The following is a 27,748-nucleotide window of genomic DNA, read 5'->3' as shown; positions in this document are numbered from 1 at the left end:
GTGTATATATATATACACCTATATATATATATATATATATATATATATACACACACACATACATACACACCTGTATATGTATATATATATGTGTGTGTATGTATGTGTGTGTGTATATATATGTATATATATGTATATGTATATATATACATAGGTGCGTATGTACATATATGTACATATATGTGTATATGTATATAGGTGTATGCATATACATATACATACATACAGGTATATACATATAGGTGTATATGTATATATATGTGCATATATATATACACACATACGTATGTGTACTTATACACACAGAGACAGAGACAGAGAGAGATAGAGAGACAAGGGAGAACATATAGGCATATATTCCCAGCAGATACGTATAAGCAGGCTCCAGGTATTTATGTAAATGAGAAGACATTAGAATATCTTGGGGCATGGTGAAATTTGCTTTTTTTTTTTAATGTTTATTTATTTTTGAGAAAGAGAGAGAAAGAGAGAGAGACAGCATGTATGTGGGGGAGGGGCAGAGAGAGAGGGAGACACAGAATCGGAAACAGGCTCCGGGCTCTGAGCCATCAGCACAGAGCCCGACGCAGGGCTCGAACTCACAGACCGCGAGATCGTGACCCGAGCTGAAGTCGGACGCTTAACCGACTGAACCAGCCAGGCGCCTCTGCTTTTGTGTTTTTGTTTTTAATCTCGAAGATTCTTCCGCAGGGAAACTTGGAGCTGTGCTGGGTTCACCCAGAAGTACTGTGTGTGGAAGCAGAAATGAAGCTCCGAGGTGAATGCTCACAGGCCTCCGGGGTGTGGGGGAGTCATCGAAGGATGCTGGTGATGTGTCTCCCAGGCCCGGGGAGGGAGATACAAGAGAGATACAAAAATTCCTCCTCCGATCCTTAAAAACAACGACAACGACGACAACAACAACAACACGAAGTTAATTTAAATTCGAAATATAAGTAACTATTTTAAAAATCTCACTCACAGGCAGGAGAAAGGACAACTTGTTTATAATGTCGATTATGTCAGTTTAGAAATACCCATCCCAAGCAAAAGAAATCAGGAGGCAGAGTATCTCCTTTGCCTGTAGACGTCCCTTGATTGTATTTTACACCTGAAACTAACATAACCCTGTATGTTCATTATACGTCAATAAAAAAAAAATCCCTAAGATTAAAGTAAGGTATTACTGCCCAGATCCAAGTAGACTCCTTTGCAATAAAGTTTGTAGGGATTCCCAGGCCCCACCCTAGACTTACTGAATCCGATCCCCTTGGGATGAGAGCCTGAAGTCTGCATTTTAAAAGCTCTCTGGGCAATTCTGATGTGTCATGCTCTGTACTTGGGAATGTTCTAGCAGAGCAAAGATGGCTGTGCATTGTGACTCAGATGAGCTAATTATTGGCCTATGAAGAGCACTTGGTATTTTTATGAGCATTCTAGAGAAGTGTGGGGTGAGGGGGGGGGGATGATGTTGATTCCCGGGAAGCTTGAATTCTGTTTGCATTTGCTCGTGTCTGTAACATTCTGGCTTTCCATTCCAACATCTCCACACCCTACCTGGCCTGATCCCTCAAAGATCATTCAACGTCCACTTGTGAACAAAGATGTCTGCTCTGTGCTCCTGTCTCTTTTTTGGGGTCCTGGTGAGCCAGGCTAGGTCAGAAGGCCCTTTTTAATCTAGTCATAGAGCAAACATGGAGCAAGTCCCAGACGGCGTGCCTCAGTTTCCATTCTAGTCTGGTCCTGTCATCGCTGAAGGCATCCAAAGGCATCCAAAGCCCCCAGAGTCACCTCTAAGCCAAAAGGGCTCCACATTTATGGTTTATATATAGTTCCCTCCACCCTCCTGGTTGGTAGACTTTCCACTCTCTGTCTCCTCCTTAGTTTGGGAGTCTCATCTTGGTTGCTGCAAGTGACAGAACTTGCTGCAGTGACAGCCACTTCCATAGCAAGTGGCTATGGAAGTCGGAAGACGATTCAGATGCTTTTTCTACCCAAGCACGGACACTAGTCGGCCTCCTTTCAGCTTTTCAATATCTCAAACAGATTGCCTCCCATCTCCGTTAGTCAACTTATTTGGACACTGATTTGGCTTCCAGTCGCTCCTATTTAAAATCATCATGGCCTTCTGGATAATTCTCAGGAAACTCTCCCTGAAGGATTTGGCAATGAGTGGCCAGAACATCGGGGCCACCGACGAGGTGGTTTCCAGCTTGGGTTGTAGGCTCTTTGGGAAACAGAGATAGCTAACTACCTTGAATGCTGAGGGCGGCAGGAAGGAGAGGCAGGTAGAAATAAGAAATCTCATGGAAATGGGAAAATGTTTGCAAACTGGAGAGTCGCTGAGGATACGGTAGCGCCTCAATGACAGGACTGTGTTGTTCCTCCCTGGCAGTCCACATGTATGAACGTCAGCCAGAATTTCGCAACATCAAACATGCCGACTCAAATACTCTCTGCGTGACTCAAAACCAAACTTTCCAAGAGAGAGGCTCTGCCTTGATTGGGTCTGGTGCTAGGCTACCTCAGTCTTCTGGCCAGACTACAGATGGGCTACCTTTGAGCTAGGTGCCCACTTGTGGTCCAATCAGCTGTGGCCAGGGAGAGTGCTGGATGGGAGTAGAGAGCCCATCATAGGAACCATGGCCACTGTCATAGGTTGGGTTCCGTAGAAGCCGACCCTGAGGATTAGTGTGAAAGTGACTTATTCAGAAAGTGTTCCCCTGGAAAAACTAGTAGAGAAATGAGGAAGTGAGATCTAGACATCTAGACGGGAAGTCAGGAGAGGAGGGGTACAATATCTAGCCAAGTCCCCAGGAAGGTGGGTTCGGTTCAGTGCCTCAGGGGGAGCTCTGGAGATAGGGTAGGTCCCACCTCAGAGTCGTCCCAGTCAGGGCAAGGCAACTGGGACATTCATCCCCGTGAACTCATTAGTCTTGGGTAACGGTTGGCCTGAGGCACAAACTCCTAGACATTTCTAGCGTTTCTTCTGCAGGCAAGGTAGCTGCTGGCAGCCAGAAGGCAGTCCTTCTTCAGGGAGATGTAAAGCCCAGTGTTGCGAGTGACAGCGCTCTGACAGGCTGTGCTCACGAAACGGTCAAAGCATCTGACGGACTGCGGACTGTAGCACTGACATCATCTGCTACAGCCAGCTGAAGAATGTGCTAGAGAGGCTCTCTTCACCAGAGCGCTGCGGTCGTGGCTGACGCCATAAGCTGACTGAAGTCTTCCCCACATTGCCTGACTGTGACGACGACCCAACGAGCCGGGAGCTTAGGTTCGGGTCGTAAAACGTGCAGTCGTGTGTCTAGGGCCTGTGTCTACAGTATGGCACCTGCAGAAATGGCCAACCGAGGCCAACATACATCAAAGGCCGACACACAGCAGATAAGGTCACGTTCACCAGACTCTGGCTCTTTTCAGTGTAGGAAGAAAGGAGGAACTCTTTTCAACCATGTCAGCAAAGAGAAATTAACTTCCTTATTAATCACTGAGAAATACCGCTTCAAATACCTGATACAAACACAGCACGTCTGTCTATAGAGCCGGCTCCATTTTTATTTCCGCAAACTCTCCTCAGTTTGAGGAGCGGCAGTATTCTGTGTCACCTAGAAGCTAAGCTTTCAGGAGTCCCTGGCTGACTGTGCGTTCCCTCTTTTGGGGACTCTCCCCACACTGGAGCCCGCACCATCCGGGCTTTCCCGTGTCCCATCGGATGGTAATCTCTTTAGAGATACGAACAGGGACCCACTCACGGGGATACAAATATTCAACCGTTGGCTCTCGGGGTAGAGTGTATTCCTATACACACATACACACAACTTTATTGTATCCTTGAATGATATAAAGGATGTATAGCTCACAATTTACAAATGATAACGATATACGATACTCTGTGTTGTAAGTTCCGTAGAGCCAACTGATTTTCACAGAGCGCTTTCCACTGATTTTTCGCTAAACTCTTCTGTCTCTGGGCAGCCTACGGCTGCGGTTGATGAACGAGGAAGCTCCAACCTGAATGTCGGTCGGCATCTTCATTTATGTGAACAGGTAAGACAAGCACGGGGATGTGTGTTGGAACTTCACTGAACGACAAGAGTGACGTCAAAAATGGTTCTGGGGACCACGGCTGGAAGAACATCAGCCCCGTCCCCAAAGGGCTCACAGTCTCACGGGAGAGACGATATGTAAAAGCATGTGACAAGGCGACAATGACTCTGATGGAAACACAAGGAAAGAGAGCCCTGTGGGAGCCTGTCCCACTGGATCAGGAGGCCACCCCAAAATGGGACACTCGGTGAGGCACGTAGCTTCTAGAATCACAGCTCGTCACCTGCTACACAAGGGAGTAGAAGATGGTGTTTAAACTTGGTAGGGTCTATGTGTCTTCGGCTCTCCCCAGGTATTCCACTCCCCACAGGGCGTGCCCTGCAAATTCCAGGCTATGACAAAGTCTATTCGGTTGAAAAAGCTTAGATGATACACACCCCTACCTACAAATAGCTTAGTAACTAAGCAAAACACAACAGCGGCGGCTGATCTCGCCTTACTGCGGTTGTAAACGATAAAATTCTCAACGAATGCGTCCCACACTCACATGGCCCAACCAGTGCCTTGTGAAGCCCTTTTCTGTAAGTGTGAGTGCTGTGTTCTGCGCCCTCGAGTCAACGTGGATCTCCTATCCAGTTCACAGGTTGACGGTGCATCTTCCACAAGCACCCATAGTCAGCCCAGCGCTCAAGGAAAATAAAGGCAAGCCGTCGATAGGGGCGGTGCGAGTTTGAAAAAAAATGTTGCAAATCTGTGTCTCCGTCCTTCCTGAGAACGAATGGAGGGGGACGCAGGTCAAGATTTACACTACTCTGTAATTTTAGACCGCACTTCAGGACTTACGTTATCCTAGGACTTCGGCTCTCACGTTTTTTACAACGCGATGCTTCCGATTTCCCCACTAAATAGCCATTAGATGGACTAACGGAATGAAAAGAATTTAGAAAGAGCGGGCCGGTTAAAGAGACAGCCGGATATAAAGGCAATATACTCTCTTTTATTTTCCTGAGTGCAAATGTTTTTTGTTTTTACGTTTTTAACATTTAAATTCAGGTTAGTTAACATACCGCGTAGGATGGGTTTCAGGAGTAGAACCCAGGGATTCATCACTCACGTGTAACACCCAGTGCTCATCCCAACAGGTGCCCGCCTAATGCCCATCCCCCATTTAGCCCCTCCCCCACCCAACACCCCTCCAGCGGCCCTCCGTTTGTTCTCCGTACTTAAGAGTCTCTTCCGGTTTGCCTCCTTCTGTGTTTCGATTTTTCCTTCCCTTCCCCTACGTTCATCTGTTTTGTTTCTTAAATTCCACAAATGAGTGGAATCGTATATTTGTCTGTTTAATTTTCCTAAATATTCTCACTCCCACACACTCACACCCCCATACACCTCTTTCACTTCCTTACTCTCTCTCTCCCTCTCTGTGGGTCCTTCTTCCATCTTTTTTTCCATGTGCCACCCTTTGGCTTCTCCTCCCCCCCCCCCCAATCCCCCCCCCTGCACTCCTAGACAGTATACTCAGATGGGGAACTGCCTTCAAGCCTCAACTGACTTAGAACCTTTCACTGGATACACAGATAAACCAGGTATTTTTCAACTGCTTTGGAGAAGGTCTGCAATTAGCTAGACATGCACATGGATTTTTCTTTCTCTCACTGAAGCGTATTTTGGGGACACATTTAATGTTAAGCCAGTGTTGCCCAAACTGTGTTCCGTGGAACAGCTAGTGTTCTTGGAGATGGTAACAAGCGTTCTGAGTTGACCAATCGCCTCTTTAATGGTCTGGGGAACACACTTTGGGAAACACCCATCTCATGCAGTAAGACTTTTGTTTTTTCCGTGCTAAAGGGCTGAGGAAAGGAGCCCTAAGATTCCATCCCAGCCTCCAAGGGCTGCCCCTCTGGGGACGGAAGCGGCGGTCTGTGATGGGGGTCCCTGCTTACTTTCTCACTCCCGCTCATGTTTGACAAGCTTCCCACCCCGTCTCCTGCTCTGCCCTCCAGGATGAACAGAAGCTTGTCCGCGATCCCCTCGTGATCTTTGACTTTGAAAGGATCTCACAAAGCAGCCGTGGCCCGGCACTAGCTTTCTAAGCCCGTTCTCTTGTGGTTCCGTTGGCCTTTGTGCTGATAAGCAAGCATCTTCTGCAAAGACTCTGATCCCAGAACCTTGAGGAGGTTGTGTTTAAGCTCTCTTGGACCAGCCATTGAATCCTGATCTGTGGGCCACTCGCCCTCCCTTCTAGATGGTGTCAAAGTTATTCAGACTGCCTTATTAAAGGTGTTATCCTATAAAAGATGGCTTTAAAGCCTCCGAACAGGGGACCTTCGCCCCCGTGCCTGCCTTACCTGTTGTTACAGAAAGCGACTCCCCAGGTCTTCAGCAGGTATTGATGTGTGCTGGGCTGCAGTACCTTCCTCACAGGGGTGTGTTGATGAGTTGAAGGTCAATGTAGCATTTACCGAGTCTATGGCCCGCAGGCCAGAATTCTGAGAATTAATACAAAATGCACACTATTCGTGAGACAAGGTAGTTTCAAAAAAAGGTAGCTCGGGGTAAAATGTGTGTTAGGCAAGAAAGAGAAAGAGTCACTGGTAAGGAACATAGGAGGACAGGAGAGGGTTGGGGGAGCCCTGGTGCCCTGGTGGGGTCTGGGGGCCCAGACTCGTCCTGTCTAGTTCTGTGGCTGGGCTGATGAGCAGCTTTTGATCATTGGATGCCGTCTGTGGTTTTCCTACTCGGGGATAATATTCTGGGTTTGTATCCATGGTCAGACCTGCTGTGTTGCTTTAGTGGAGACACTGGCGGAGGAACAGATTTTCTAGTTCAGTTCACGTGAGTTGGCCTCTAATCAACCTGGAAAACAGACAGATTCACGTCTCTGAAGGGGCAGAGCTGAGGTCCCTAACCTTTAGTCACCTCACTAAGGTCTGCCGAGGGCCAGCCTGATGATGCCTTACCCCGGCAGCAAGTCCCCTGGTGTCACCCTTTGGTGGGATGGCACGCGGGGATTCCCAGACCAACCAAGAATGTTTAACCGGGGGCTTTTTTTTTTTTTTTTTTTTTCCTTTAGCGTTAACAGTAACTCCCTGGCCTCACTGTTCACCCATTAAGACGGTTGCCTTGTAGAAAAGAGCTCCTTGAAGTCTGACAGATCTGAGTTTTAGTGGGACTTCTGCCACTTACTGTTTGGGGGGCCTTGCCTATGTCAGATAACTTCTCCAGGCCTGAAGTTTTTGTGTGTGTGTAAAACGTAAATTCCTACCGCATGGTTGGAAGGAAGTTGCACGGGTGAATAGTGATATATGGAAGACAGGTGACCCAGTGCCTGGGTGAAATAGGGCAGGCTACTGTTTACGGAAATATTTGCGAGAGGGAGAGAGAGAGAGAGAGAGCCCAAATCTTTTCCTTAGAGTGAGGAAGGAGGGGAGGATCACTAGATAATGCCACCAAGGGAGAAGGCTCTGCTAGACAGAGGACAGGTGCGAATGTGGAGTCCTGCCCGTATCCTGCACGTAGAACGGGCCACCAAGTCCCCTGCAGCTGAAGAGTTCCGATTCAGGTGCCGCAGGAAAGGCGGGGGAATCACCTTGGCCTCTCCGTTGAGTGGCGCTTCACCCGGTCACCCCCGGGACCCAGCAGGTCTCCCAGGGAGCCGTGGTTACTAGGCGCGAGAGCGTCCATGGCAACCACCAGCCACAGGGTTCCTCCCGCGCCCGCCGCCCGCCCCTCCTCCTACGGGCCAATCAGCTCCCGGAGAGCCGGCAGGGGCGGCCGTTGAGTGGTCCGCGGGCGCTGACGTCACAGGTGGGCAAGGCGGGGCCAGGGCCGGACCGGTAGGGGTCCCAGCCCTCAAAGGCAGGACTGCGCGCCGACAGGTGAGTGGTCTCCCTGGCTCCTGAGTGCCGCTGGGACGACCCCTCCAGGGTCCCCTTCCCCAGTGAGGCCCCAACGTCTGACCTCAGAATTGGGGGTGAAGTGGAAACCCTGGAATTCCTCTCCCCCACCTGCACCTCCCTGCTCCCACCCCTCAAAATAGAAACCGTCCAAACCCACTGGTACCCACTACCCAACCCCTACCCGGTGCCTTTGCAACTTACCTTTCCCATGCTCTGCAAGGATTGAGGAGTTATTTCTAAATAAGGAACCAGCAAAGGGGCGTCCGACCCCCCCCCCCCCCCCCCCCCCCCCGCCCCTGTGCTCCCTCGTGTGATTTCTCAGTGCTGTGCGGTTCCACTGTCGCGCTGTGTCCTGCTTCATTAGCCGGGTTTCTAAGTGCCACCAAGGGGAGGGCCCTACAAACACCTGGCCGCTCAGAGAGGGTTCCTGAGGTTCCCATCGAGGCAGGTGTTCTCCCGCGGCCTGTGGCCATTTGTGTTCCTGCTCTGACCATGAAGCTCTTGTATTTTGACCGTTTAGACCAAGTCCCTTTATGTTTCCCCCCTGGATGCTTATAATGATGCAGGTAAGCATTTTAGAAATGGGTTAAAATTAGTTGTCTGGTCACTGTGAAAAAAGGCAAGCAAATTGTTTCACTACTAGGCAAAGTGTTTTGGGTTTCTGATAAAAATATTCTGCTGTTTCCTTTTTCTTTTTATTTATTTATGTTTAAATGTTTATTTTGAGAGAGAGAGAGCATGAGCAGGGGAGGGGCAGAGAGAGAGAGACGGAGAGAGAGAGAGAATCCCAAGCAGGCTCTGTGCTGTCACTGCAGAGCCCGATGTGGGGCTCGATCCCAAGAACGGTGAAATCATGACCTGAGCCGAAAGCAAGAGTCGGACTCTTAAGCGACCCAGCCACTCAGGCGCCCCAACTCTTTTCTTTTTAAAATGAAATATTTTCCGCAGTAAGTAGAACATTCAAGCATCCGTGCATCCATCATGAGGCCTCCCTCCTATGTACCCCCTTGGGAATCGCGTCCCCTCTTTTCCTTTCCTGTCTGGTTTCCACTGCTCCCAAATGCTGAGGTCAGAGGTTGGGGCCTCACTGGGGAAGGGGACCCTGGAGGGGTCGTCCCAGCAGACGTACCTACCAGAATTTAGTGTTTACTTATACTCTGTGTATTTTTATACCTTTACTACTTATGTATTTGTCCAAAAATGAACGTATGGTGTTATTTTTCAAGTTTATATAATGGTGTCATGCTTTACATGCTCTAGGTCATGCATTTTAACTGCCCTGTGATAATGCTTTATGAACTTCCTACTGATGATGTGTGCATACTCCTGTTGATAGACTTTTCGACCGTTTGCTTTTAAAAATTGTTAGAAACATATTCTTGTACATTCTAATTGTGTACACACTCAACTTTCTCTAGGTATATATCAAAAAGTTGAATTGCTGAATCATAGGGAAGGTGCCTTTTCTTTTCTTTTTTCTTTTTCTTAAAGTATATTTTTATTTATGTTGAGAGAGAGAGAGAGAGAGACAGGGAGTGAGTGGGGGAAGGGCAGAGAGAGAGAGAGAGGGAGACAGAATCCCAAGCAGGCTCCACAGTGCAGAGCCTGATATACAGCTTGAACTCACCAACTGTGAGATCATGACCTGAGCTGAAATCAAGAGTTGGACCCTTTAACTGGCTGAGCCACCCAGGCCCCAGGGGAAAGCGCTTTGTCAACTTTACCAGAGACTGCCCCATAGCTCTCCAGTGTATCCTCACGTATATTTCCACTCTCGGTGACGGGAGTGCCTTATTCAACATTTTTTTTTTTTTTTTTGGAAGAAAGATTATTTCGCTTTTCCTGCCTTCTTTAACATCTGCTTAAAAAGAAACTGCTTTAATGCTGAAATCTGATACAATTTGTTTAAAATTCTGCTGCTCATTAATGTATTGGGGGCAGTGTTTTCTTTCTGTTCCAGTTTGAAACTGGCAGTCATGAGATGGCTATGACCAAGGGGGCTAAGGGGGACTGTATGTGATTATTTCAAGCCTATCTTGGTCACTGATCTGAGGCAGAGTGTGAAGCAAGTCATGTACTCCCACTCTACTTGTCATATCTTCTGCAGAAGATGATCTACAGGTTTTTATACCTTAAAATATTTATGAGTTTAAAGTCTTCCCTAAATATGCTAATAAAATATGTTTATCCAACCGAAGGTCATCTTTTGGATTGTCAGTGGAGCCTCCCAGTACTTAACAATCTTTGTGTGATTGATTGTATTTTTGGCATGTTAATATTTATAGAAGACAATTATAGCATTTTTTTCCCCAGTAGGTAAATAACTATTGCCTCCACATTAAATAAATATAGTCAAACACTGTATTTGACTTCATTTCTTAAAATGTTTTTCGGTCATGCCTAAAAGTATAATTAAAAAAAAAAACAATCGCATAATTTAGGGTCTGAATTTTTCCACAGCTATTTTCGGTCATTTTTCCAAAGAATTTGCTCGGTTTACTTGCAAATAGGAGACATTTATAGCATCAGCTGATTATCTTAGTATATGCTGCACGAGCCCTGTTAAGATGTGCCTGAGTTAGAATTTAGAGATTTAAATGTTGTCAAAGGCACATCATCAAAGTAAGCTATAGGCTTTTTAAAAACTGAGGTATTATTCCCTCCTTAAAAGTTTGGTAGAATTCATCAACAAATCCATCTAGGTATGAGGTTTCCTTTGAGGAAAGATTTTAAACTATAGATGGAGTTCCTTTAACTACCAGAGGGCTATTCAGGTGATCAGTTTCCTCTTTAGTCAGTTTTGGTTGTTTGTATGTTTAAAGAATTTTGTTCATTTCATCTCTGTTGCCAAATTCCTTGGCATAAAGTTGTCAGTAACATTGCTTTATTAATGGTCTAATGTGGGCAGGGTGTATGGCAATGCCTCTTTTTCATTCTTGATGTTGGTAATTTTTCATCCCTTTTTATCCTGATCAGTCTGGTGAGAGGTTTATCCATTTTATTGTTAGAATTTCACTGCTTTTGTTTTTCTGTTTGTCTGGTTTCTAGTTCATTGATTGTTCTCTTCTTATTATTTCTTTCCTTCTACTTTGGCTTTACTTTGCTTCCATCCTCCCCACCCCACTATTAAGAATAAAGTGGAGAGCACTGATTTTAGCTAATTCTTATTTTCTAGAATAATCACTGAAAAATCACTAAACACTGTTTAAGCTGAATCTCACAATTTTGACGTGCTCTGTTTTTATTCTCATTCAGTTCAAAATATTTTCTAGTTCCCCATGTGATTTCTTCACTGGCCTAGAGGATAAGTAGAAGTGTGTTAATTTCCTACGATTTGAGAAATTTCCAAATATCTTTCTATTATGGATTTCTAATTTAGTTTGATATGGTCAGAGAACATATTCTGTATCATCTCAGTATTTTATGTTTATTGAGAACTTGTTCAATGGTCAGTATATGGTCTACCTTGGTGAATATTCTGTGCTGTTGGAAATAGTATGTAATCTGCTGTTTAAAGATATTTTTTCTTTCAGTTTTATTGAGCCAAATTGAAATAAATATAGCACTATATAAGTTTAAGGTATACAGCATAATGTCTTAACTTACATGTGTTGTGAAATGATTACCACAATATTTGGTTAATATCTATCATCTCATATAGGTACAAAGAATCTGCTGCTTTGAATGGTGTGTTCTATAGAGGCAAATTATGTCCAGTTAGTTATATGGTCCAAATAACTTATTTATCAACCAATTTTCTATTTTTTCTAACAATTACTAACAGTTGAGTGTTGAAATATCTGACCATAGCTGTGGATCTATTTCTCATTTTAGTTCTGCCAGTTTTTGCTTTATGTGTTTAAAATTTTATTGATGGTTACATAGACATTGAAGATTGTTACATCTCTTTGATTAATACTTGTCTCCTTATTTCTCTCTTTATTTGTGATAATATCTACTGTTCTGAAGTCTGCTTGGTTTGTTATTAATATAGCCACTTCAGAATTCTTTTGATTTGTGTTTACATTGCATCTTTTTCTATACTTTTATTTTTAACTTATCTGTGTTTTATATTTAAAGTGGTTTTTTTTTGAGAAAGCATATAGTTCAATATTGCTTGATAAAAACCAGCTTAAGAATCTGTGCCTTTTAATTTGATTGTTTAAACTATTTATTGTGAATATAATTATCAGTGTGGTGGGGTTTTTTGCTTACTATCTTGCTATTTGTTTTCTCTTTGTCTTATTTTTGTCTCTTTTCTCTTGGATTAATTATGCATCTTTTTAAGTCTTCCATTTCCCCCCTATCCTATTAGCTGATTAGTTTTAACTCTGTTCTATTTCTTTCTTAGAGAGTGTTCCAGGTCAGGACCCCTTTATACTCAAATAACCTTATGGTGAGGACCTCAAAGAGCTTTAGTTTATGTGGATCGCACCTATTTATATTTACTATATTAGAAATTAAATTGAAAAGTTAAAAATATGATTTTTAAAAAACATAAGTATACAACTCATTATAGAGTAATGTAAATAATATGTTTTATTAAAAAGCTATGTTTCTGGAACAAAGATCATCTGGTGAGAAGAGTAGCATTGTTTTACATTTTTGGCAAAGTTCTTTGATCTCTGTCTTAGAAGCTGGGTTCTCCTGTCTACTGTATTCAGTCTGTTGTGATATCACATATCACATCACTTCTGGAAAACTCCATTGTAAATCTTGTGAGAGAATGAGAGTGAGAAAAGAAAACAGCACCTGAGTATTTACTATGAAAACAATTTTGACCTTGTCATCCCTGAGAAAGTTTCAAGCAAGTCTGTGGGTTCTTGGGTCATATCTTGGGAACTGATGCTCTAAATTTTACAATCTGTATCTTAAACTTATTGAAGTACATGTTTAAATAACATTATTCCATTTTAGCTATGACCCTTGCAGTAAGACATTTCCATTTCAGCTCTCCATCATGTGTGCTATTATGACCATATAATTTATTTCTATTTTTGCTACAAACCCCACAGTAATTTTTTGTTATTTCACTTTACACAACCGTCTTTTAAAGAAATTTAAAAGTTACGAAAGGATATCTTTTATATTAGCACACATACTTACCATTTCCGATACTTAATTTCTTTGTGTAGATCCAAGTCTCTATCTGGTATCATTTCCTTTTGCCTGAGGAATTTCTTTTAACAGTTCTTTCAGTGCAGTTCTGCTGATGATCAATGCCCTTGGCTTTTGTTTTCATGAAAAAATTTTACCCCACCTTCATCTTTGAAGGATGCTTCCACTGGATATACAGTTGTAGGCCTACACTTTCTCCCAGCCACTTAAAGATGTTGTTCGATCGTCTTCTGGCTTGCATAGTTTTTGACAAGAATTTTGCACTAATTCTTACCTTTGTTCATGTCTTTGTGGTGTGTCTTTTTGCTCTGATTCAAATTTTTCTCTTTATCGTTGATTTTCAGCAATTTGATTATGATGATCTTTGAGGTGAGGGTGGGTGTGGCGATGATGATGGTAGTGTTGTGTGTGCATCTGTGTGCATGTGTATAGGGTGTGTTTACCCTCTTGGAGTGTTTAGAGCTTCTTGGACCTGGGAATTTATAGTTTTCATCAAATTTGGAAAATATACAGCCATTATTTCTTCAAATATTTTTCTGTCTCCCCTTTCAATATGACATTCCCAAGTACATGGTTTAGTCTAACACTTGATGATATGCCTAGGTTCCCGAAGATTCTCTCTGTCTCTCTCTCTCTTTTAAGTTAAAAAAGCCTGTACTTTGGTTTGATTAGATTTGAACTCACTGACTAGACTATGTCTAATTTGCTGTTAATCCCATCTAGTGGAATTATTCAAGTATATACTGTATGAGAACATATTTTATGTTTTATTCCTAAAGTTACATTTGGTTCTTTTAAAAATCCTCCACGTCTCTCTTCATTACGTTCTTGTTTTCCTTTAACTACTTCCATGTTGTTTCCTTGTTCTACCACATCTTTCCTGTTGACTGATTTTTTTTTTTCCTAATCATATGTCACATTTTTCTGCTACTTGGCATGTTTGGTAATTTTGATTCAATGCTGGACATTGTTAGGTTACATACATGAATGTCTTGATGTCATCAGGCCATCAAATTACTTGCAGATTAATTTGATCCCTTTGAGGCCTCTTTTTAAGCTTTGCTAGAATGACTCTTCAGTACTTTCATTCCAGAGATGGGTCAGCCTCGTCTCTAACGTGTGACTCCTCTGGGTCTCCATGGAATGCTCCAGATTATCATCAACAACTCTCCACGCTGATTGGTCTGAGTTCAAAATGTCTCTCCACCCTCTGTGATCTCTAGAAATTGTTCAGTAACAACCCTGGCATCCTTCTTTGCCAAAGTTGGTGGAGCATCCCTTGATGTATGTACAGCCTGGTGCTCAGCAAAAACTCAAGCGGATGCCTACATAGACTTAGGGAGCTTGACTTATTCTGGAATCCTGCTTCACACCTTCCAGCTGTGTCAGCTTCTCAAAGTTCTGATCTCCTCCTCAACTCACACATGTTGACAGGCTCTGATCCGTTTTCATCTGTTTTTCCCATAATCTGGAAGTTGCCTCCAGGCAGAATGCCAGGACAATCAGAAGGCTTGCCTTATTTGTTTCTCTTCTCTCAGGAATCAGAGTCTCATGCTGCTTATTGTCCAGTGTCTGAAAACAGGTGTTTCATATATTTGGTCTAGTTTTTTAGATGTAAGAGCCTAAGTCTAGTCTTTATTACTCTATCATAGTTGGAGGCGAAAGTCTATTTTGAATTTTTAAATATCGCTTAGGCCACGACACTCTCAGTTTCTTTGACCAATAATGATTCGAAATAGAAGATGTTGCCATGCTGTTGTCTTTTGGTTGGTCCTCCTGAATGACTTTTGAGATGGCTGACTGGAGCTAGAACTTCTGTTGTGTGACTGTATAGAACATTGTGTATCATGTAGAATATTGTGTCTCCGTGTGAAACTTACTGCCACCCACGAGGAGCTCTACATCTGTGAACATTAAACAACTGAGCTTTATGCATCAGATTCCAGATTTTTAAATTACGTCCCGTCCCTAATTTAAAAATATAGCACTGGAAACTTTTGTAAACTGTATTGAATTTCTCCATCCGTACGTCTCCTCTGGGTTATGAACCTCAGCATTTCAAAAATCACCACTCAGAGTAGATGACTCATGGTTTGACAAACATGGGTTTAGATGCCTCAGGACCTCAACATAATAGGTGCTGGGCAAACATATGTGGTAATTCTACTCTTGGAATTCCTCGGTTGAAGGACCAAGGGAGTCGCTAGCTTTTATTGTCAAGAATTAAGAAAATCCAAGTAAGAGGGGTCCAGTGCCTGCTTGAAGCTTCTTGCTGAAGGAAAGATGACAAGATTATGTCTAGATTTGACTGGAGAAGAGTTTAGAACTGAAAGTAGCCATGGGGACCCGAAGGGCTCGAGTAGCTCTGAATTTGCTCTTCCAAAAAACAGCGTTTAGCTTTCAAACGGAGGTGAAGAGAGGTGACTGATTATTAAGGTTTCTTTTTCACCGTCATGCTTCTAGGCTTGGCCAGTACAAGGTGTTTGGGCACTGAGGGAGGGAAGAATTGGGAAAAAGTCAGGAAGGTAGGGTTGTGTGGGCCACCACCACTGGCAGTGGGCAGCTGTTTCACCACATGTGGAACGAGTGCATTTTGATTTGACCACAATTCTACAAATAGATAATTTTGTGGTTTGGGGGCCAAAGGCTTCAAGACATAGCTATTGAAATAATCATCGAATATTTTTTTTTTTTTCCCAAGACGGGTATGGAATTGGATCTGATTTATTTTTCCTTTTCAGTAAATGGGTCCATAGACACTGACCCCCAAGTAGAATGACATTTAGATGCTGGAAAGTATGTCACAGACTACGGCATCTTGCCTTTCTGGACTAATAACGATCAAAAGTTCCAAACAATAGACTACTTTTCAAGGGGTAAGCAGGAGGAAGTGGAGCTCTATGTTCTAAGAGGGAGAGAAGTCAGAAACATATATTTTTAAAAATGTGTGCTCTAAATGATACATAAAATGATTAAGGTAATTCAATATTTGTATTTAAAAAGCTCTGTTCAGCATCGGGCTCTGGGCTGATGGCTCAGAGCCTGGAACCTGCTTCCGATTCTGTGTCTCCCTCTCTCTCTGCCCCTCCCCCGTTCATGCTCTGTCTCTCTCTGTCTCAAAAATAAATAAATGTTAAAAAAAAATTTTTAAAAAAGGGGCGCCTGGGTGGCTCAGTCGGTTAAGCGTCTGACTTCAGCTCAGGTCACTATCTCATGGTCCGTGAGTTCGAGCCCCGCATCGGGCTCTGGGCTGATGGCTCAGAGCCTGGAGCCTGCTTCAGATTCTGTGTCTCCCTCTCTCTCTGCCCCTCCCCTGTTCATGCTCTGTCTCTCTCTGTCTCAAAAATAAATAAACGTTAAAAAAAAATTTAAAAAGCTCTGTTCGTATGTACAAATGGGATATAAGTAGATGCAGGTTTAAAGTAGCTTTAAAAACGATGCAGATGGTGGGGCGCCTGGGTGGCTTGGTCAGTTAAGCATCCGACTTCGGCTCAGGTCATGATCTCACCAGCTGTGAGTTCGAGCCCCGCGTCGGGCTCCGTGCTGACAGCTCGGAGCCTGGAGCCTGCTTCTGATTCTCTGTTTCCTTCTCTGTCTCTGCCCCTCCCCTGCTCACGCGCTCTCTCTCTCTCAAAAATAAACATTAAAAAAAATGATACATACGTTGGCATATGAATAGGAAAAATCTGGAAAGAAACAACAATTAATGAACCATTCAATGTCTACTTGGGGGGATGGATGGATATTTATCTTTTACTTTATATACTCTTTTGTATTGGTAGTTGAAAAAGCTAACATTTATCGAACATTGAATTTGTGCCCAGAACTGTGCTAAGCAATCCAAATACTTACCATTGTCTTTCTTGGGCTTCACAATTGCCCTAGAATGTCTATACTGGAGGTGCCTTGAGGTGGCAAGTTGCCAGGAAAAGGGAGCTAGGCACCTGCCTTGAGCTGTGTTTGCAAACCAAGCACACGGTTGTTACCCAAACCGTGTGCTCATTTAGGATCGCTTGGTGTGAGGGGTTCTGCCAGGCAACCCGTTTTTATTAACACCTCTCCTAACAGTCCAGAGAATTAAGCGCTATTATTATTGCCAATTTAGAGATGAGGAAATTGAGGCACAGAGAGTTTAAGTAACTTGCCCAGTGCCTCACAGCTAGTAAATAGCAGACCCAAGATTTGAATCCCTGTCTGTTAAAATGCGTATTTCAGGCTCTTCATGTAGATTTGTTACAAGATAATAAATTTAAATCATAATTAAAAAAAAGTCAGCAACTCAGATGGCTCATCTAAAAACTGTGAATTTAGCGTATTCTAGAAACAGAGATGGGAAAAAATCCTTTTGGAGCATATTATCGCCGGTAAAGGTGGCTGTCGAATTAGAACAGACACCTAATATGTTAGGGAGCACTGCTACTAAAACTAAGTCAAATGTGGCTTTTAGTTTTTAAATTTTCACCAAAGATGAGTTTATGTGACTGTCTATTTTTATGTTACCCCCCCCCCCCTTTAAACAGAGAGATTTACAAACAGTGTCTGAGCATCATGGAGCCTCTAGGTTCCACGTTAACAGCAACTTACGCCCATCCCAAACCAACACCGACCAATTTTCTACCAGCCGTCAGTACTCTGGCATCCAGCTACAGGGACCGCTTCCCCCACAACAATGTAACCCATTCCTTGAGCCTTCCTTGGAGACCAAGCACGTACTACAAAGTAGCCTCCAACTCACCAACCTTGGGCCCGTACTGCACCAGATCTCAGAAGGTGTGCGACAATACCATGCTCCCCTTTGTTTCCAACCGGACCACTCTCTTCACAAGGTATACTCCTGATGACTGGTATAGGTCCAATCTAACCAACTATCTCGAATCCGACACTTCCCGACATAATTCCGAGAGGCTAAGGGTAGATACGTCTCGCCTGATTCAAGACAAGTATCAACACACAAGAAAAACTCAGGCAGACTCGACGCAAAATTTGGGAGAACGAGTCAATGACATAGGATTTTGGAAATCTGAGATCACTCATGAGTTGGATGCAATGATTGGAGAGACAAATGCACTCACTGATGTTAAGAAAAAATTGGAGAGGGCCTTGATGGAGACAGAAGCCCCTCTTCAGGTAAATATAAGACCTTTTGATGAAAAAACACTACGCATTTGTATGATTGTAACCCACTGGTTGAATTACTGAGGTTATTGCCTATTGAATTATGTTTCCCTTCACCTGTAGAAGCCAACCTCCTATCAATGCATCTGTAATTAATTTCACCATTGGTAAAACCGTTACGAGTTTCATACAGAACAACTATTTAAATAGAAAGAATTCTGAATGCAAAGCAAAGGAGGCTAATTAGAAACTTTTTTTTTTTAATTTTTGAGGGAGAGAGAGTGAACGTGAGCAGGGGAGGGGCAGACAGAGGGAGACAGAGAATCCCAAGCAGGCTCTACACCATCAGTGCAGAGCCCTACTCAAGACTCAAACTCACGAACCATGAGATCATGACCTGAGCCGAAATCAAGAGTCGGTGCGTAACCGACTGAGCCACCCAGGCGCCCTGAGGGACATTCTTAAGACACACAACGTTTTATGGTGAGAATGCCATCTTCCCATCTATTAAATAGGCTGCTTGGTCATTGCTGTACCATTATTTGAGGAAAAAAAGTACCGTTCTTTTAATCTGTCTCGTGAAAGGCCTCCCTTGCGTATGCTGATTCCTTTTGAGGGCACAGTGAAACGTTCAAGACCATCTTAGGAGATAGAATGAGTTTGACTGAATAGAGAAATGGGCCTGAGGTCAAGCCAGTTCTGGTGATCGTGGGGGCAGCATTTTAATTTGTTGCTGGCCTCTGGTTACCTCTCACCCCCGAATGTGTGATGGGAGGGCCCCCCTCCAAGCTCATTCTATGCCCCCCCCCAACCATTGAAAGAAGACATTCTGTATTTGAAGATGCGTAAGTTACAGAAATTATTTCTGGAGGTGTATATATACTGATGAAGCTAACACCATTTTTCTTCACGCTTGTATGACTCATTTCCCACGTGATGAGCATTTGCAGGAGGTCTTTGTTATGACATCTGTGGCAGAAGGGTTTAGAGAATTAAGGAGCCAGAAGTCTAGTGGGTTGAAGAATTTGTTGGAGACCTCTGCACATTGTTACTTCTTATCTTGCCCCCCCCCCTCCCCGGTACCCCCACCAAACACAAGTACGCACAAACACGCACAACCACCAGAAATCCCAAGAAAGAGTGACGGTGCACGAACGATGTCCTTTTAAATTTACTTGTCATGAAATGTTTTTTGAAGATCGGAAGCCCTTCCATACTTTCTTCACGCTCTGGCTCATTTTGAGGATTCCTGGTCTGTTCTGCATCCCACCTGACCTTCAGAGTATCCTTGAAGTGACAGCCACTTATGCTTGAATTTCCAGAGCACATTCAGTTTCTTCCTTTCAGTAGTAATCCTTTCAGTGAGATGGGCCTAATTTGAATATTTTTTTTAATACAATTTTTGTCCGGATGTTCCTGTGTGCTAGAACGTTTACTATCAGCACAGTGTGAGAAGGTCTTGATTAAGATTAATGTTTGCTGGGCGTCCGACTTGGGCTCACGTCATGATCTCACAGTTCATGGGTTTGAGCCCCATGTCGGGCTCTGTGCTGACAGCTCAGAGCCTGGAGCCTGCCTCAGATTCTGTGTCTCCCTGTCTCTCTGCCCCTCCCCTGCTCATGCTCTCTGTCCCTCTCTCAAAAATAAAAAAAAACATTAAGAAAAATTTAAGATTAGAGTTAGTCACATGAACAGGTACATCTCAGAAGGGAAAACACAGATGATCAACTAATATGAGCAAAAAAGTTGGGGCGCCTGGGTGGCTCAGTTGGTTGAGCATCCGACTTCGGCTCAGGTCATGATCTCACAGTCCGTGAGTTCGAGCCCCGCGTCAGGCTCTGTGCTGACAGCTCAGAGCCTGGAGCCTGCTTCTCATTCTGTGTCTCCCTCTCTCTCTGCCCCTCCCCTGCTCATGCTGTCTCTCTCTTTGTCCCAAAAATAAATAAAACATTAAAAAAAAAAGTTAAAATTCAGGGATAAAAATGAAAATTAAATCAATGATGTATCCATCTTTGGCCTATCATATCTGCAACAATGAAAACTGATGACATCTAGAGTTGGCCAAAGTACGGGAGATCGATACCTTTCTATGTGGCTGGTAAGATTAGTAGAGTCCTAATAGACTGTGGGTTAGTAGAAACTTACGAAAAGCAGGTTAGTGATACACATTAGAGTAATCAGCGTTCCTCTCAACCCCTTAATCCATCTTCTAGTAAATGTGACTTTTCCTATTAAAAAATATGCATTCACTGAAAGATTTTGTTCAGTGACACTATGTCCAGATTACAGTATACATGCTATTATATTTTATGCTTAAAAGATTAAGATTATACAGTTGTTCCATGTCAAGAAATAGTCTTTGGAAAAGAGTATTTTAACATTTACATAATGTTCTTTCATACATAATTTATTGTTAGCAATCCAAGCTATTTTCCACTGGAGTCATTAACCTACTTTGTCTCGAAGAATATTTTATGACCGGAGCCTACCATTTAATGTCAATCCTAAAAAACATACTCTAAAATTGTAAGGGCATTATAACCTTCTTTAAAAAATTGTTTTTAAACTTTTATTCAGTTTTCAGAGACAGAGAGAGACAGACTGTGAACGGGGGAGGGGCAGAAAGAGAGGGAGACAGAATCCGAAGCAGGCTCCAGGCTCTGAGCTGTCAGCTCAGAGCCCGATGCGGGGCTCGAACTCACAAATGATGAGATTGTGACCTGAGCCGAAGTCGGACGCTTAACCGACAGAGCCACCCAGGTGCTCCATAACCTTTCTTTTTTAAAATTAAAAACAACAAACAAAACAGGGATAGGAATATAGCTAGATCATTTTCTACTTTTCTATATTTTTTCTCTTTAATGGACAAGGCACGTTATTTTCGTAATTAGGAAACAATAAATGGAATTTGAAAAATAATCATTAAGATTTTTGGCTACACAAATATTTTGGCGTCTTTAAAGGTAATAATTTGTTTCTTCCTCACCCTCAGTCGAAAATATGTGGAAATAATATCTTGAAAACTATGTTTCAGGTTGTCGAACTATTTCTGTAGAAGAATTAATGCTAAGTAGTTTTCTCAGATGCTAATTTGTGGGAATCACGTAAATGTCATGTGCTTTATTTTGTCAACTTTCCAAGTTAGAGTTTTTTTTCACACTGATGTGAAGAGCTAACTCTATCTCTTAACTAGCAGTAGGGAGTTTCTTAGTTGTCACGGTGGGTCTCATACTAGATTTCCAAGAAAATGGCTTGAAAAATTGGTATTGGGAGTATCCATTGACTTGTTTTAGAAATAGGTCCTTAGAGCTGCTGGTCACTGATTTTAGTCAGTTTGGATTAGTGCTTTCTGTTCTTTGTGTATCTGTAGGTAGCCCGAGAATGTCTATTTCATCGAGAGAAGAGAATGGGAATTGATCTAGTTCATGACGATGTGGAAATCCAACTACTGACTGTAAATATGGGGGAAATGCACCAGTAAGGAGAAATGTAGTTGTAAACATGTCCTTAATGTATAGAAACAAACAAAAAATGATATTACATGAAGCCATTTATAAGTAAGAAGTTATAGTATCCAAATGTATATAGCATTTACAAAAGACACCTTTTTTTTTGGTTATACATGTAATAGATGTTTATTATATGTTCATTATATGTTCAATAGATGTAAGAGAGTTTGAAAGATACAGTATAGGATAAAGAAAGATAAAAAATCATCTGAAGTTCAGCTGGACAGAAATCACCTTTAATTTTGGAGAATTTCAGTTCATCCAGAGAATTTCAGAGAATTTCTTTTTGTTAGTCGTACTTAGACACCACCCAACTTAAAGACACACAAACAGGTCTTCAAGATGCGAATGATACTGTGTACACAATTTGAATTGTGGTGGGTTGTTTTTCTGGATAAATGCTCAATGATGTTTATTCTTAGATATGGTTGTAGGGAAGGCACCACCGTTCTTTTTAAAGACTTAATTTTTTAAGAGCAGTTTGAGGTTCACAGCAAAATTGAGGGCAAGGCATAGAGATATCTCAATTAGCTCCTGTCCCCATCCGGGCACAGCCTTCGCCCATTACTAGCACCCCCCCCCCCCCCCCAGAGTGGTACCTTTGTTACAATTGACAAACCTACACTGGTCCATCATTAACATCCAAAGTCCAGTTTTACCCTTAGGGTTCACTCTTGGTGGTGTAGATTCCGTGGGTTTGGACAAAGGTATCATAACATATCCATCACTGATGTATATGGTATTTTCACTTCCCTAAGACTCCTGTGTGCTCTGCCTAGTTATCCTTCCCTTCCCAATGTGCTTTATTTAATTAAGAATTCTATTGGGGTCATTTTCCCATAGCATTAGATATACATGAAGGTGTGATTTTAAGGGTTGCATTGGGTTCCACAATGTCAAGGTGCTATCATTAAAAAAAAAAAAATGAGTCCTCTCTTTTTCAATAGTGAAGCTGTCACCCTTTCTCACTCCCCCCCCCCTTTTTTTGCTATTTTAATAACACTGCAGTGTACAAAAATATTATTATTGATAACTGTATTTTTTCTGATTATTTCCTTAGAACACATTTCAAGAGACGTAATCGATGTGTTAAAAGGCATATGCATTTGGGAAGTTTTGATATATAACCAAATTGCCATCTAGAAGCTGAGATATATATATATATATGAGTATATATATATATACATAGATATATATATATATATGAGTATATATATATATATACATATATATATATTCCAAACCTTATATATATATTTCAATATATATATTCATATATATATAATATATATATTCTAAACCTTATATATATTTCAATATATATATTCATATATATATATAATATATATATATTCCAAACCTTCCACCAATTAAATGTGATTTAGTTCTGAGTTCTTCGGCCTTCACTTCCCAGACTTACCCCCAGAAGATCTCTGCCATTCCTTTAGATGTCAGCCACGATGTGCCTCGAGCCCTCCCTCATCTTTTTTTTTTTTTTGGCCAGATTCTCTATTATGCCTTAGTCCTGTGTCCCTAAGTCCCAGAAAGGTATTTCTGTTGGGGTTATAACCCTGTCACCCCTCCCCCACCTCTTTTTTTGGTTCCTATTTATGAAGCTCAAAAGTGTACTTTTCTTCTACCCTGATGCCTCCAGCCTTTCCCTTCCTAGTTTCGGCACCACAGTTCTCCAGGCACGGTGCCATCGCTTGACCGTCTTCACCCTTGGTAGTCAGTCTGTAGCTCCTGTAAATTATTCCTCTGATTTGATTCCCAGCCCTCTCCTTCCCATTCCGTTCTCCCTACTGGTCCTCCTTCCTAGCTGGTTTATGCAGAATCCCCAAATATCTTCCCTTCGCTCGGATCCATACTACCCATGATCACCAGAGGTTCTGTCCACTAAAAATCTCTTCCCGGACTCCCGAATCTCTAGGACCTTCCATTGTCTGGCTCTTACACCTTCTCCCTCTCATTTCCTACTCTGACCTGTTGAATTTCTGCCTCAGCCAATCGGTTCACTATCCCCGAACCAGCTTGGCTGGGTCCCACCGGTTGGCCTGTCCGTGACTGGTCCTTGGTAAAAGACGAATCCTTGGTAAGAAGGGCAATTGGACTAGCTAACAGCCTGGCCATCAGTAATTGTATCCTCGCAAGTTATCAGGGTTCCTTTTAACATTGTATTAAATTATTTTTAGTGATCTCTTGCCGTGAAGGGTCATAAGCAGAAGACTGTCCCTGGCTCTTCTGCTTTTCTTCACTGCCCGATTCTCTGAAAGAAATATGAGTGGAAATAAGAAACTCAGGGAAATTTGGCCACTACAGAGAGGCCACACAATCTACTTTGTAAAAGCCACAGACCCCAACTGCTGCACACGAGTGATCAGGAATAGAGTATCCTGAATATATAGTAGAGTTACAAGTCCCTTCCCAGTTCGAGAACGATAATGTTGTCTAGACCAGTAGCAGAGGCTGCTTTATATCCAGATAACGAAATCTGCAGCTAGAACAATGGTTCATCAGTTGAGGGGTACCTTGGTCATTGCCATTCGAGTAACGAGGGCACCCATATCTTACTCCAAGTGGTAATATTAGCATATCTTCTCTTTTTACCAGCACGACTCTACCTTTTTAGAATAATTAAATAAGCACCGGCAAAGACAAGAAATAGTCTTAAAAGGTCTGCTTTTCGCGAAGGCGGGTGCCTCGACATATTTTCTTGTGAATTCTGTTGACTCTGACTCACGTTCAGTGACAGCCATCAAATTCTTCCAGAATGGCTTCTCTTGGGGAACCGATCAGGGTACCGTCTTTTTGGTCCTCCCAGGCCAGGCTAACTCCTTGACCTAGTTAAGGCCAAATGAACCTTTGAGTACCTATTAATATATAAACTAACACTGGGGACAGTTCCAAAGGTCTTTGGTTTTAGGCATTCTCTATTCCGTGAACCCTTCTCCAACCCCCACCCTGCTGGCCACCCTCTCTCTTTCTCCTTATGCCCCCTCCCCTGCTTGTGTGCTGTCTTCTCTGTCTAAGGGGAAAAAAATGGCCGCCCAGGTGGCTCAGTCGGCTGAACGTCTGACTTTGGCTCAGGTCACGATCTCACGGTTCGTGAGTTCGAACCCCACGTCGGGCTCTGTGCTGACAGCTTGGAGCCTGGAGCCTGGAGCCTGCTTCGGATTCTGGCTCTCCCTCTCTCTCTGCCCTTCCCCTACTTGCCCATTCTCTCCCTCTCTCTCTCTTTCGGTCAAAAATAAATAAACATTAAAAAAAGAATGAGAAGACTATATAGTTGAGTAGTAACTGATACTGGAGTGAAGAAGGCCTTTATAGTCAAATTAATGAAGGCAGATACCAAAAGGGGATATTTAATAGATTTGACATTATAGAAATCACAACTGTCTATGTGTCGAAACCACTACGCGAAAATACAAAGGCAAGGGACAAACTAGTTAAAAATATACATATATTTTAATACTATATGTATTTATGTATACAGTTATGACTTCTGTGATGGGAAAGGATTGCATTTTAAATATATAAATTAATAAGAAAAAAAGCCCCAGAAAAAGTGGAGACACAGGTGGTTCACAAAAGAAGAAAGCCGAACGATGAGCAAACATGAGTCAAACTATTAATTTCATCACGTTTGCTGTTTGGGGGAGGGGTCCTGTCGCCCCGGGAACAATGGAGAAGATCTGGTGGTGACCACATAACAGGTGAGGTAATGAGGTATACCCTCACTTGTGGTTATACAGGGGCACGGCTTCTGTGAAGGGCAGTTGGGCTGTATTTGTCAAAACCTCGACAAAAGGCATACCCTTTGGTGGTGTCCAAATATTGACTAAGGGTGTTCATCACGGTATTGTTTAATGTCATGGGGAAACGTTCAAGGTTCAAGTGAAAAGGCAGGCCACAAATAAGTGTGTCTAGTGTGATCATTCTGTGCTTGAAGTAGTGGCAGCAATGACCATGGGCGCTTTTGAAATGTCTTCTCTCTCTCTTCTTTTTTTTTTAATGTTTTTTTTTTAAATTTATTTCCGAGACAGAGAGAGACAGAGCCTGAGTGGGGGAGGGGCAGAGAGAGAGAGAGGGAGAGAGAGAGACTCAGAATCCGAAGCAGGCTCCGGGCTCTGAGCCATCAGCACAGAGCCCAACGTGGGGCTTGAACTCACAAACCGTGAGATCATGACCTGAGCCGAAGTCGGGTGCTTAACAGACTGAGCCACCCAGGCACCCTTGAAATGTCTTCTTGCTGCTGTCTTGGGTTTCTGGGTTTTCTTATGTGAACACGATCTTCAGAGGGAAGCGAGAAATGTTTATTTAAAACATCTGTGATACAACACATGCTATGTAATAGTGCATGTATCCTGGCGGCATCTGAATGCCATGCGCGTGGACAAGGAGAGAGGCTACAAAGGTGTTTGTAGGAGTGTGAGAGCTGAACTGCAAGGGCACAGGCAGGGCCGAGGGAGGGCTGGCCTCCTGGTGTGGAGGTCAAGTTTCCATTTGGACCAAAGAGCTGGGTCTGTTGGAGGTTACATGCCCCGCCAGAGGGAAGTCCCTTATTGGCTGTTCCTCTGTCTCCCCAGTTTATCGTCTCTGAAGAATAGTTATAAAAGAAGCCTGCGTTAAATTCACCAGAATGTCTGTATTTACATACCGTTTGATTGTTTTGATTAAGGACCAGAGATAAAAATAAAGAAAAATGCGACAGTTTGATCCCCGTCCCGACTAGTTCCTTCATGTAATTTTCCGGTAGCCCCAGAAAAGGGAAACTCTCATTCTCATGTTTAGATTGCAGCATCATGAGGGGATGTCGGTAATTAAGTGGATGTAAAAACTGTTCTCTTGTTTTTATTTGACGCTTTCTTTTTTTTTCCCCCCAGGAACCAAGTTGCCCTTTATTGATGTGTTGTCACGTTGTTGGATGTTGTACCTGATGATGAAAAACGTTAATGTGTTTTGTTTTTTAATCACATAGGAGGTTGACATTATTCTGTGCTGTGAAGAAAGGATGAAGCTTCATTTGGATAAGGCCATCGCTCAACTTGCGTAAGTTGTAACTCTATATACAACGTAAAATCACGTCTCCAAACTGTGCTATTGTGCCTCCTGTTTAAATTTCTCTTAGCGTCTTATGTAAGGATTTGTTGTAGATGGATACACATACACACACGTGCATGCGCACCTATACATTTTAATTTTATTTATTTTATTTTTAAAAAGTTTTATTTTTTTTACATTTTTAAAAAATTTTTTTAATTTAATTTTTTTAAATTTCCATTCAAGTTAGTTAGCATCTAGTGCAACAATGATTTCAGTAGATTCCTTAGTGCCCCTGACCCATCTAGCCTCTCCCCGCTCCTACACCCCCTCCTGTAACCCTCTGTTCTCCATAGTTATGAGTCTCTTCTGTTTTGTCCCCCTCCTTGTTTTTATATTCTTTTTGTTTTCCTTCCCTTATATTCATCTGTTTTGTCTCTTAAAGTCCTCATATGAGTGAAGTCATGTGAGTTTTGTCTTTCTCTGACTGACTCATTTCACTTAGCATAATACCCTTCAGTTCCATCCATGTAGTTGCAAATGGCAAGATTTCATTCTTTTTGATTGCCGAGTAATACTCCATTGTGTATATATACCAACCACATTCTTTATCCATTCACCCATCCATGGACGTGTGGGCTCTTTCCATACTTTGCCTGTTGTTGATAGTGCTGCTGTAAACATGGGGGTGCATGTGTCCCTTCAAAACAGCACATCTGTGTCCCTTGGATAAACACCTAGCAGTGCAATTGCTGGGACGTAGGGTAGTTCTATTTTTAGTTTTTTGAGGAAACTTTATACTGTTTTCCAGAGTGGCTGCACCAGCTCACATTCCCATATACATTTTTATTTGGAGGTTGAAATGAGGTTTTTTAAATTTCTATTTATTTTTGAGAGAAAGAGAGAGAGAGAGAGAGAGAGAGAGAGAGAGAGAGTGTGCACACCAGTGGGGGAAGGGCTTCAGACTTGGAATTGTCAGTGCAGAGCCCTAGTCAGGGCTTGAACTCAGACTGTGAG

The 27,748-nt window shown here is 42.7% G+C and overlaps 1 protein-coding gene and 1 long non-coding RNA gene across 3 annotated transcripts in view; one reads left to right on the top strand and one right to left on the bottom strand.

Moving 5' to 3' along the window:
- Positions 1 to 487: 487 nt before the first annotated feature.
- On the bottom strand, positions 488 to 7,710 carry LOC132688649 (uncharacterized). Its single transcript, XR_009614632.3, has 3 exons — positions 7,640 to 7,710; positions 6,399 to 6,539; positions 488 to 892 (listed from the first exon to the last, which is right to left on the bottom strand). It is a non-coding gene; the product is annotated as an uncharacterized LOC132688649 (long non-coding RNA).
- A 146-nt stretch (positions 7,711 to 7,856) lies between these two features.
- The window catches only part of TEKT3 (tektin 3), a 35,242-nt gene continuing 15,350 nt past the window's right edge, over positions 7,857 to 27,748 (top strand). The window contains exons 1-4 of one of the 2 annotated variants that reach the window (XM_060647237.3): positions 7,857 to 7,928; positions 17,588 to 18,194; positions 21,553 to 21,636; positions 26,670 to 26,740. In XM_060647237.3, the coding sequence (XP_060503220.2) occupies positions 17,616 to 18,194; positions 21,553 to 21,636; positions 26,670 to 26,740 (734 nt within the window). In that variant the 5' untranslated portion in view covers positions 7,857 to 7,928; positions 17,588 to 17,615. Of the gene's footprint in view, positions 7,929 to 8,269; positions 8,516 to 17,587; positions 18,195 to 21,552; positions 21,637 to 26,669; positions 26,741 to 27,748 lie in introns of those variants that run through there. The other variant, XM_060647236.3, reaches the window with a different exon arrangement.

Source organism: Panthera onca, chromosome E1, assembly GCF_046562875.1.
Source record: "Panthera onca isolate mPanOnc1 chromosome E1, mPanOnc1 haplotype 2, whole genome shotgun sequence".
NCBI classification, from domain to species: domain Eukaryota; kingdom Metazoa; phylum Chordata; class Mammalia; order Carnivora; family Felidae; genus Panthera; species Panthera onca.
Note: the sequence above shows the minus strand (reverse complement) of the source record. Positions and strands in the feature narration are given on the sequence as shown.